This window comes from Neomonachus schauinslandi, chromosome 11 (genome assembly GCF_002201575.2).
Source record: "Neomonachus schauinslandi chromosome 11, ASM220157v2, whole genome shotgun sequence".
NCBI lineage: Eukaryota > Metazoa > Chordata > Mammalia > Carnivora > Phocidae > Neomonachus > Neomonachus schauinslandi.
In genome coordinates, this window is record NC_058413.1 from 57,046,576 (window position 1) to 57,058,411 (window position 11,836).

The following is an 11,836-nucleotide window of genomic DNA, read 5'->3' on the forward strand; positions in this document are numbered from 1 at the left end:
AAGCAAGTGTCAAATCTCAGCGGACGCGAACCTTTCCGTTAGGCGCCAGGACCGGGATCCTGGTAGCCCGCTCGCAAGGGCTCACGGGTCCCCGCGCGCATGCGCAGTGGCCCCGGCGCTCGGCGTCCCTCCGCGCCCTTCCCCCCCCCCCGGCGCCGACTTCCAGTCGCTCAGGGAGGCGGCGGGGATGTGTGCGCGTCCGACTCCCGCTGACTGTTGGCCCTTTAGCCGGTATCCCCTAGCAGAGCTTCCCTTGCCGCCCTTCCCCTCCTCTCCTCCCCGGCTCTGGTCCCAACACCTTAGCTCCGCGCCGGGGAGGGGGGGAGGAGTCCTCCCGTGACGCCCAGGGACCTCCAGCTCGCCTGGAGTCGGTCCGCCCCCGGGGCGGGAGGAGGGGTGGGGCTGCAGACTTAGGACTTGGGACTCCTACCCTGACGCTGCCTCTGCTTCAGTCAAGCAGGCAGTCTAGTCTGGCCGGGAGCGAACCATGACGGCGCTGCGGGGCCTCTGGCCCGAGGTGCAGGATACCTGCACCTCGCTGGGGCTGATGCTATTGCTCGTGCTGTTCATGGGGCTGGCCCGCGTGGTCACCCGGCAGCAGCTGCACAGGTTCATGATGGCCCACACCTTCGTCTTGGAGTTTCTGGCCACCTTCCAGCTCTGCTGCTGCACCCATGAGCTGCAACTGCTGAGCGAGCAGGAGCCCGCGCACCCCACCTGGCCGCTGACGCTAATCTACTTCTTCTCGTTGGTGCATGGCCTGACTCTGGTGGGCACCTCTAGCAACCCGTGCGGCGTGATGATGCATATGTTGCTGGGGGGAATGTCCCCCGAGACGGGTGCGATTAGGCTGTTGGCTCAGCTGATTGGTGCCCTGTGCAGCAGGTACTGCATAAGCGCCCTGTGGAGCCTGGGGCTGACCAAGTATCACCTCAACGAGAGGACCTTCGCTTGCAGGAATCCTATTCAAGTCGACTTGCCCAAAGCGGTCATCACAGAAGCCATCTGCTCCTTTATCTTCCACAGCGCTTTGCTGCACTTCCAGGAGATCCGAACCAAGCTTCGTATCCACCTGCTGGCAGCACTCATCACCTTTTTGGTCTACGCAGGTTTGTTATTCCCACAAAACACTTGGCACGTCCGAAGCCTCTATGACCCGAGGCGCTAAGTTCTTTACCAAGATACATTTGAAACCCCTACACTTCTGCGATGTCAATACTGGTATCCCCATTATTCTAACTATTTTGCAGCCTGTTCTTTACCAATAGTGCAGACATACAGATCCTCCATTCAGTGTTTTGAACCCTCAGCAACAGGAGCCATTTCTGTGCTGAAACTGAGATATTGTGAAATATTGCCAAGGGTTCAAATATCCTACAAAGGGATTGTTTTAATGGTAGAGAGAAAAGATATCAGCTACTTCTTTCCTCATGCCAACCTGAAAAATGATCATGGGTTTAAAAAGTGCCTTTCAATTTAAAGCACAGGCTACATGATTGGTTAATAGTAAGAGGGAGGAGTAGAAATTTGGTAGTTCTGTTGCTTAGTTCTTTTTCTACAAAATTAAAGTCATTTCTTGTTTCCTTAATTCATCTTGAATTATAAATGAACTTTTAAGTGGCCTATCACAAAAGATGTGTTTTAAAATTAAAACTTGCTTGAAATTAAAGATGCTTTTTAAAACAAGTAACTCGAGAAATCTGTTGATTTCTTGCAAACCATTGGTTTATTTTGACAGATCTCAGATGCAGTGGATACCCTGGAAATCCTAAACGGGACAAGGAAATCCAAAAAACAAAAGTTTAATGATGAAATATGTCATTTTAAATGCAACAAAGTAGCTTCACTGGGACTATATAAAATGTTTTAGAGGCAGGAATTTAATAAAAGGAAATTAGTGGTAACGGTCTATCTTCTGCCCACTGAAAGTGAAACTATAAGTAGAAGTAAACCTCAAAATAAAGGCTTCTAAACATTTGCTTGACTTCCCAGGATAAAAATGAAAGACTTTCCAATCCATTTTCCATCCGTTAGATCTAGTACTATTCTTTGTGTAGACACAGATGGAAATAAAGGGTAGAGAAGAGAGGAAAGGATTTATGTATATTTGAGGGTTTGGTGAATAGTTGCTTATTTATTAGTGTTTTAGGTTTGGGCTAAAGCAGAAACGTGCCCCATATATGAAGATAATCATCCTTGCAAAAAGTTATGCCACAGTTTAGCTCTGTACTTACATAATTAATGGTGTATTTTAAAGTTTCCCAGGTAATCCCAGTATGAAACCGGAGTTGAGAACCACTGCTCTCATCCAGACTTGTGCTGGACAATTCGGAAGCCAATCCAGCCAAACACTGGATTAAACTAGCTACATGTGGTTATTCAGATTTAAATTAACTAAAATTAAATACTTGGTTCCTCAGTTGCAATAGCTACATTTCAAGTGGTCAATAGCCACACATGGCTAATGGGTGCAGTATCAGTGCTGGAGACTGTTTGCCGGGGCAGAACCTAATAGACAATTGTGGATTACTACTGTTACAGAAATTGATACTATTATGATCTTCCTTTTCTGTCAATGTAAGGGAGGTAAGAGTATTCATTGAGCAGTATACTAATAAGCACATAGGAAATTTATATGAGTTATCTTAGTTAATCCTTAAAAAAAACTCACTAATGGGGTGGGAGGATGGGTTAGCCTGGTGATGGGTATTGAGGAGGGCACGTTCTGCATGGAGCACTGGGTGTTATGCACAAACAATAAATCATGGAACACTACATCTAAAACTAATGATGTAATGTATGAGGATTAACATAACAATAAAAAATTTTTAAAAACCTCACTAATGAATACATTACTCCCATTTTAAGTAAAGTGAGGCTCACAAACGTGAAATGACTTGTCCAAGGTCACACGGCTAGAATGTGCTGGAATCATGGTTCAAACTGACACTAAAGCTTATTCTCATTTCATTATCAGCATTTCTACACTGCACTCCTCAAAAGTAACAAAAATATGTACATACAAGTGAACATTATTCAGCCATGAAAGGAATTAAGTTCTGATAAATACTACAACATGGATGAACAAATGTTGCAGGACTCCACTTATATAAAAAATCCAGAATAGGCAAATTCATAGAGGCAGAAAGTATAATAGATATTACCAGGGGTTAGGGGGTAGGGAAGAGTAGGGACTTATCCTTTAATGGGTACAGCATACAGAGTTTCTGTTTGGGGTGATGGAAAAGTTTTGGAAATTGTGGTGATAGTTGAACACTGTGAATGTAATTAATGCCACTGAATATACACTGGAAAATGGTTTAAATGGCAAGTTTTATGTCATATACTTTACCATAATTTTAAAAAATTAAGTTGCAAAAGGATTCTTTTGCCAAGTAAGTCTGGCAAACACTGGATTAAACAGATTTTCTAATGTTAAAACTTTACAGAGCCTTTTCTAAGCTGCTGTATATTGTGAAACCCCAAAAGGAGAATGTGGAACAGTTTTTCAAACTTACGGAATCCTTTTGTCTAGGAGTATGTAGCAGAAGAGAACATACTTTGGGTAATGATATAGTAAGCCATAACTCTGCATTATTTTCTGTGGATATGTCATAACTTTAGACCAGAGTTGTTCCAGATAGAATAAACTGTCTTGGGAGTGATTGAATTTCTGTCATATCAGAGAGAGGTAAAGCTTTTGTAGGAAGGATTTAAGAATGGATAGGGGAGGAAAGGCAGGGGGAAGGGTTAGCTAAATCAAGTCTCATTAGAAGTTACTTTGATATGTCTTTTGTTTTTAACTTCTGAGGTACTGTTGGTACTGATTTGACATGGTTGCATGCTAGGATGTAATTTATTAACATGTTAATGCAGATTTCAAGCAAATATCCTTAATTTAGGTTTTGGGAGAATTTGGCTCAATGAACAGGGTAAGAGGGAACTGCATTCATTTTTAAAAAAGATTTATTTTAGAGAGAGAGTGGGGAGGGGCAGAGGGAGGGAGAGAGAAACTTTAACAGATTCTGCACTGAGCATGGAGCCAATGAGGGGCTCCATCTTGGGACTCTGAGATCACAACCTGAGCAGACACCAAGAGTCGGACCGTTCCACCGACTGCGCCACCCAGGGGCCCCTGCATTCATTTTTAATTACAGTTGAGCCTTGAACAATGCAAGGGTTAGGGGCACTGAGCCCCTACACAGTCAAAAATCCATTTATAACTTTTGATTCCCTCAAAACTTAACGAATAGCCTACTGTTGACTGGAAGCCTTACTGTTAACAGTTGATTAACACATATTTTGTATGTTGTATGTATTATATACTGTATTCTTACAATAAAGTAAGTTAGAGGAAAAAATGTTAAGAAAATCATAGGGGCGCCTGGGTGGCTCAGTCTTTAAACATCTGCCTTCGGCTCAGGTCATGATCCCAGGGTCCTGGGATCGAGCCCCGCATTGGGCTCCCTGCTCGGTGGAATCCTGCTTCTCTCTCTCCACTCCCCCTGTGTTCCTGCTCTCGCTATGTCTCTTTCTGTCAAATAAATAAATAAAATCTTAAAAAAAAAAATCATGAGAAAATACATTTACAGTACTGTATGGTATTTAAAAAAAAAAAAAATTTGCATATAAGTGGACCTGTGCATCTCAACCCACGTTGTTCAAGGGTCAACGGTAGACACTGAAAAAAATCTGTTATTTTATACATCTAGGTAAGTTGTCTTTATTATTGCACCTGTTCATTTCCTTTGTAGAATTTTTAATTATACACTTGTCTTCTGATGTCTTCTTCCAACAGACAGTAAGCTTTATGAATACAGAAATTAAAGTTATTTTATTTATTATAACATATAACCAGGTCTTAGCATTGTATCACCTGTTACAAATACTCATAATAACTTTAAAAAATCATGTAGAAAAAAAATAATATGTATCTGGACATTTTATATTTTATGTCTAAGGGCTTTCAAAATAAGCCTAATAAACTGTCTGAAGAAATTGTAGTATTTTTACTTCATTTCATTATTCCATTCAGTTTTTGGCATCCTTCTAAATCATGAAGAACATAGGTAAGATTATTTGTCAAAGGAGAAGGGAACTAAGTCCTTTACATACATTTGCTTTTAATGTAATAACTATATGAAATAGATACTCATTTATAAATGAAAAATTGCTTCAAACAAAGGTCCAGAACATTGATTTATTAATATAGAGGCTAAGTGCACAGGTTTAGAGTTATACTGTACCCTTAGAAGAGATACTCAATTTAGGCTTCATTTCCTCATATTTAAAGTGGAGAATAATACTATCTCTCTCTTAAGACCATTATGAGGAATAGAGTAACGTATTTCAAGTTAGCATAGTAGCTGGCACAAATATTCTAGTCACTGGAACAAGGGCTAGCCTCCACTCTAAATTAATTAACATTCTGGCTTATACAGGAGTCTTATGATTTTAACTAGTGTCATTCTGTCCCAGAGAATTTGATTTCCTTTAGGAGTATTGAGTAACATTAGCATCTAGAATTGCCAGATTTGGAACTTGGACTTTGAAACAGTCTTTAACTGTGGTAATCTCGCCAAGTTCCTGCTATCCTGTAAGACTCTTGACAATCAGCCCGCTCTGTCTTCGCATTGGTATCTCTTCTTGGACATATATTATTATGTCTTTTCCCCTTCGGATGTCAATAAATAATATTTTTCAAAGATATTTTGTTAGTCCTGTGCCTAGTAGATGATTCTTACTTTTTAAATAATTCATGTTTAATTACACAATGCATGAACGTACTCTTTTTGTTAAAAATTAAAACACTACCAATGAGACCATAAGTGCCTTTTGACTGCCATCCTCCATGCCTGTCCTTTCTCCTTCTCTGTCTAATCTTCCCACCAGGGTAGTCCTCTGCACATGCATGTGTGTGTCCTTCCAAACTCTTTATGTTATTTATTATACATATAGATAAGACCCTATAGAAACTATTGTTCAGGTATGTTCATGTTAACATAAAAGGTATCATATCTTACTTTTTGCAGTTTGCTTTTCTTGGTGGTAGTAGTTGTTCAGTGGTATCTTGGAGACCTACCAATGTTAATTAGTAAAGAGATTTCTCTCATTATTTCAAAATATTGAATGTTATTCCAAATTAATAAGCTTCTTTATTTAGCTATCTTCTTAGGGACAGTCAGGTTTTCCCCAGTTCTTTGCTACTATAAACAACATTGCATATGTCTACTTGTATACAAGTATCAGTAGTTCTCTACAACTCAGTAGTTCTGGTTTTCAACAGGAACCCCCCCACACTTCGCCCCAGGGGACATTCAGCAATGTGTGGAGACATTTTTGGTTGTTAACAATGGTAGGGGAGATGAACTTGCTGGCATCTAGTGGTTAAGGACCAAGGATGCTGTTAAACATCCCACAATGCATAGGACAGCCCCCAACAAAGAGCTATATAATCTAAAATGTCAAAGCCGAAGCCACATGCTTTGGACTTTTTTTTTTTTTTTAAGATTTATTTATTTGAGAGAGAGAGCCCACGTGTGCATATATGCAGGAGGGGTAGAGGGAGTAGGGAGAGAGAATCCCAAGCAGGCTCCATGCTGAGTGCAGAGCCTGACATGGGGCTCTACCTCAAGACCCTGAGATCATGATCTGAGCCAAAACCAAGAGTCGCATGCTTAACCGACTACTCCACCTAGGAACCCCCTGGGCTTCTGTTGGCACAGAACCCACTCCTGATATGAATTTCTAGATCAGCTTTTTTTTTTTTTTAAAGATTTTATCTATTTATTTGAGAGAGGGAGAGCAAGAGAGAAAGGGAGCATGAGCAGGAGGGGTAGAGGGAGAAGCAGACTCCCTGCTGAGCCGGGAGCCCAACACAGGGCCTGATCCCAGGACCCTGAGATCATGACCTGAGTCGAAGGCAGATGCTTAACCAAATGAGCCACCCAGGTGCCCCGTGTATCAGCTAACTATAGCTTAAAATCATAATTGATAGTTTTTCATGATTCTGTGGGTCAGATAGGAAATTCCTCTGAGACCATATAATATAGCTGGACAGTTGGTGGGGCTGGAAAAGGTAAGGTGTCTTCACTCATGTGTCCAGTGGCAACTGTCATCTAAGATGCCTCAGTTCTCCTCCATGTGGCCTCTTATCTTCCAGCAGCCTAGACCAGCTCACTTACATGGTCAGGGCACTGTTCCAAGAAAGCAAAAAGTGGAAGCTAATGGTTTTTTTGAGACCTGAACCTAGAATTCACTTAGTGTCACTTGTCATGTTCAGAATTGGCATAGCATCACTTTTGCTGCATTCTATTTGTCAATGTAAATTGCAAAGCCAGTCCATATTCAAGAGGGGAAGGTGGGAGGAGCAGCTACCACAACATCACACTCAGCAGAACTGGAGATGTGAGGATTAGAAGATAAGGTGAGTAAAGGAGTTTGAATTTTAGGATGGTGTAAGACTGGTGGACAGTGTTCTTAGGCCTAATGGAAATAGCAAAGGCCTAATAGGAACACCAAAGTAAACTAATTATGAGAGCAATGGTTCAGTCTATTTTTACTTATACATGTCTAAAAAAAAAAAAAAGCACAGGTCACTTTTACTATCATAGCACATATTACATTGTATTGTAAAGACCTGTGTAAGTCCTTATCTTTTGCCCATGATGTCTACTATATAGGAACTCAATTCTTTTATTGAATTGAAGTGACTACCTGCCAACCAAACAGTTCTGTTTGTCCTTGGCAGTTGCAGGTTTAACATTCCAGGATTGACTATTCAAGAGTGATTCTGGGGGCGCCTGGGTGGCTCAGTCGGTTAAGCGGCTGCCTTTGGCTCAGGTCATGATCCCAGGGTCCTGGGATCAAGCCCCGCATCGGGCTCCCTGCTCAGCGGGGAGCCTGCTTCTCCCTCTCCCTCTGCTTGCCTCTCTGCCTACTTGTTCTCTCTATCTCTCTGTCAAGTAAATAAATAAAATCTTTAAAAAAAAAAAAGTTATTCTGAAGGTCCATGATGTGGTATCATTTATAATTGCTGAGACATGAATATGAATCACACTGTAAGGCCTGTGTGCTAGAAAAAACTCTTAGCCATGGAGTGAACTTAGTTCACTGCTCAACACCTTCATCTTGACACAGCTTCAGTGCAGCCTATCAAGTGTGACATCTCATTAGTGAAATCTTATGAAAGGGTTGCTTAATTTCCAATTTTACTGTATTTTACGAAGACAGCATGCTATAGAGGCATATGTCAAGGTAAAATTTATGAAGATCTCGGGATATATCTCTGTAGCTGAGTCAGAGGCAGATGTGTATGCCCAAGCTTCTACATGGAAGAAGTAATAGAAATGTCACTATCTCAGGAATATTTTAGGGTGTGTTCTAAAAAGCTGAGCCACAGTTCTGGTACCACTGGAAAGGAAGTCCAGCCTCCTCTGCTTTTCCTTACTTGCTTGTGTGGCCAGAACTAAACTCCTAGGCTCCGTGTCAGAGAGAGAACCTGGGTGCAGAGCTGGACCATGAGTCCTAAAAAGCAATCAACAGTTAGAAATTGTGCTTACCTTTCACAACTATACACGATCACTTTTTTTATTTAAAAATTTTTGTAGCAACTTTATTGAGACATAATTCACATGCCATTCACAGTCCCTTCTTCAGGGCTCTCTCTGTTGACAAGTAAAAATGGAGTCAGTGATAATACTTTGGTCCATTTTACTTTTTTCAACACAAAGGTGTACTTAAGCCCACAATGATCCTGGGGTATTGTATACATTTTAAATGTATTTTCATTATTATTTATTCATTTAAATTGATGAATGTTAAGATGGGCAGCCAAATCTCCTGTTTTGTAAACTTGTAGGAGCAATAATAGAACAGATTAACTTTCAAATGTGCATTCAATAATATATAGGAAAAGCACTGGATTAAAACTCTTAATGTCCTAGCACATTATAATCTACCTTTATATTCTATAACATGCCAGGTGATTCTGCAAAGGAAGATTACAGCATAAGAATACTTAAATACCTAAAACAAAGTAGTCACATCCAGTAACCCCTTTATTTCCAGTTACAAGAAAATGTAAAATACATGGTTTGGTATCACTCTGCTTAAAATGTATTACAGGAGGAAGTCTAACAGGAGCTGTATTTAATCCAGCTTTGGCACTTTCACTACATTTCAAGTGTTTTGATGAAGCATTCCTTCGATTTTTTATAGTATATTGGCTCGCTCCTTCTTTAGGTAAGCATATTTTTATTAATATGATTACAAGATTAGGGTATCTTAAAATGATAGGAAATGTCACTGTAACATGTCAATTTCCAAAGCCAGAATAGGTACAAAAAAGAAAATGAAAAAGGTAGTTAATATACCTGAAATAACACTTTATTTGTGCAGTATCCTTTAAAACTTTTTTCTTCAAAGAAATAAAATTATCTAGTTAAGGGTAGTCAGTTTCAGGCATGATACCATTTTAAGAAACCCTCAGATATATGGACCAAAAAACTGAGGAGTGATTCCTTCCATTAAAAAAAAAAATATCTTTCTTGCTAAAGGGAGTTTCTTTTTTCAAATTTGTGAGTTCCAAATAAAATACTGTTTAGCTCATTTGACTCATTTTGCAAAAGAGCATCTCATGAAACAATGGATAACTGTAATAAGTGTAGTTTAAAAATTATCCACAATTTCATTCCTGTTATTTCTATCTGGCTCAGATATATAAAACTCCTCTTACTTTTTTTATAAAGAAAATGTCAAATCTTGTGGGTCAGTTAACATACAGGTTGTTTGACTTATTTTTTTTTCATTTAAAGCCTCTGGTTGCAAAACAGACTTCTTTCAAAGGCATTTCCTAGTCAAACCTTAAGGTTTGCTGTTACCAAATAGGAGTAAAAAAATATCAAATCTGGGCGCCTGGGTGGCTCAGTTGGTTGAGCGACTGCCTTCGGCTCAGGTCATGATCCTGGAGTCCCTGGATCGAGTCCCGCATCAGGCTCCCTGCTCGGCAGGGAGTCTGCTTCTCCCTCTGACCCTCCCCCCTCTCATGTGCTCTCTCTCTCATTCTCTCTCTCTCAAATAAATAAATAAAATCTTAAAAAAAAAAAATCAAATCTGCATGTGACAGAAACTCATTCTTAATCTGAGTTTAAACTAATTTAGAGCTTTAAGCCTCAATATATTAAAATAAAAATATTAATTATTGCAGACATCCCTTTCAAGACAGTGATTTGAGCCCTGTGGTTGTCTCCTCTAGCCCTATTTCCCCACTGAAAAATTAACCAATAGCCACATGCTAGATTTATCTTCTTGTGACCTCAAAAATAAAGATTTACTAATATATGACTCCTTTTTTTAAACCTATTTTCTTTAAAAAAAGATTTTATGTATTTGAGAGAGAGAGGGAGAGAAAGAGCTGGGGGAGGGGCAGAGAGAGAAGGGGAGAGAGAATCTCAAGCAGACTCTGCACCAAGCACGGAGCCCAACACAGGGCTTGATCCCAGGACCATGAGATCTTGACCTGAGCTGAAATCAACAGTTGGACACTCAACTGACTGAGACCCAACTGAGACACTCAGGTGCCCCACATATTTTCTATCTGATATAAAATTTCAGCACTGACTAAAATTTTGCTTTAGACATTTTGCTTGGTACAGCTCTAAAAGCTATTAATATTGTGACTGATGAAAAAAAAGAGAAGGGAGAAAGTAATGTTTGATCATTCCAAATGAAAAATCAAAGAGTGCTTTCAATTGCCTTATTCTCCCAGTACATACATCTCTGAGGCATGGAGGGACACAGTGTTGATCTTTTAGAGAAGAGCAAATGGAGACCTAAATCCAGAGTTTCTCACTCAGCAAGTCAGTAATGGAGCCAGAACTAGAACTCCAGATCTATTTATCCTTCCAATTCACTGTTTAGGTCCTTCTGGTTTTACCAGATACATATGTTTTTAAGGATTCATGGTTGAAGAAAAATGTGAGAATGTTACATTAAAAAATATCCATGTGTTTCATGTAGAATTGATGCAGCTAATTCTTTTAAACATAGCTTTCCAAATTTCTAGGTATATAATCTTAAATTATAGCCACTGAGTGATTATGAACTTCCTTAGATTGTTTTTATTTTACTCTATTTTGTCTTTCAGGTATATTGTTGATGATTCTGATGTTCAGCTTTTTCCTTCCATGGCTGTATAACAACCATACAATTAACAAAAAGGAGTAACTATTCCAAAAGACTCAGACTAAGTTACAGGACAGTCACCTGGATGTGATAGAGATTTTATCACCTCATATTCAACATACTGGCTGCACTGGACTCATCAATGTTTAGCTTCCTCTGAGGAAGCTGCCTTGTAGTTGTCATCACTGGAACTTAAACTAATTACTGTGAAAAGGAGATATCCTGTGTTTCTCAGTTAAGACTTGTTCTTTTGAGTGTGTATTAAATGTTGCTAGAAAAGACTCATTAGGGGTGCCTGGGTGACTCAGTCGGTTGAGCGTCCAACTCTTGGTTTCGGCTCAGGTCATGATCTCAGGGTCATGAGATCGAGCTCTGTGTCAGGCTCCACGCTCAGCAATGAGTCTGCTTGGGATTCTCTCTCCCTTTCCCTCTGCCCCTCCCCCAGCTCTCTCTCTAAATAAAAAAATAAATCTTAAAAAAAAAGACTCATTACTTTAAATATGAATCTCAAGTGATAATTATTAATTTTGATGAAAAAAGGAGCACAGGGTGAGAAGGAAAGGGAGGTGATAGTAGGATCAAAGAAAGAGTGTGTATCAAATCTCACCTGAATGAACAGGATTTTTAGCCAAAGTATGACCAGTCATGCCTA

At 39.9% G+C, this 11,836-nt stretch overlaps 1 protein-coding gene across 2 annotated transcripts; it reads left to right on the forward strand.

Annotated features, from left to right (window-relative positions):
• The first annotated feature begins 445 nt into the window (after nucleotides 1-445).
• AQP11 (aquaporin 11) lies at nucleotides 446-11,226 on the forward strand. 2 transcript variants are annotated; one of them, XM_021704698.2, is made up of 3 exons: nucleotides 446-1,109; nucleotides 9,127-9,243; nucleotides 11,147-11,226. In XM_021704698.2, exons 1-3 carry the CDS (start codon nucleotides 488-490, stop codon nucleotides 11,224-11,226), a joined length of 819 nt encoding a protein of 272 aa, XP_021560373.1. In that variant the 5' UTR covers nucleotides 446-487. The 2 variants fall into 2 exon arrangements, with proteins under 2 accessions (XP_021560373.1, XP_044775457.1); XM_044919522.1 differs by lacking the exon at nucleotides 9,127-9,243.
• The last annotated feature ends 610 nt before the right edge of the window (nucleotides 11,227-11,836 follow it).

Excerpts from the sequence above, each read along its gene's own strand:
- AQP11 (XM_021704698.2), top strand. The coding sequence starts at position 488 with ATGACGGCGCTGCGGGGCCTCTGGCCCGAGGTGCAGGATACCTGCACC. Across the intron at positions 1,110-9,126 it reads CACCTTTTTGGTCTACGCAG|GAGGAAGTCTAACAGGAGCT; the intron begins GTTTGTTATTCC and ends AATGTATTACAG. Across the intron at positions 9,244-11,146 it reads TTGGCTCGCTCCTTCTTTAG|GTATATTGTTGATGATTCTG; the intron begins GTAAGCATATTT and ends TTTGTCTTTCAG.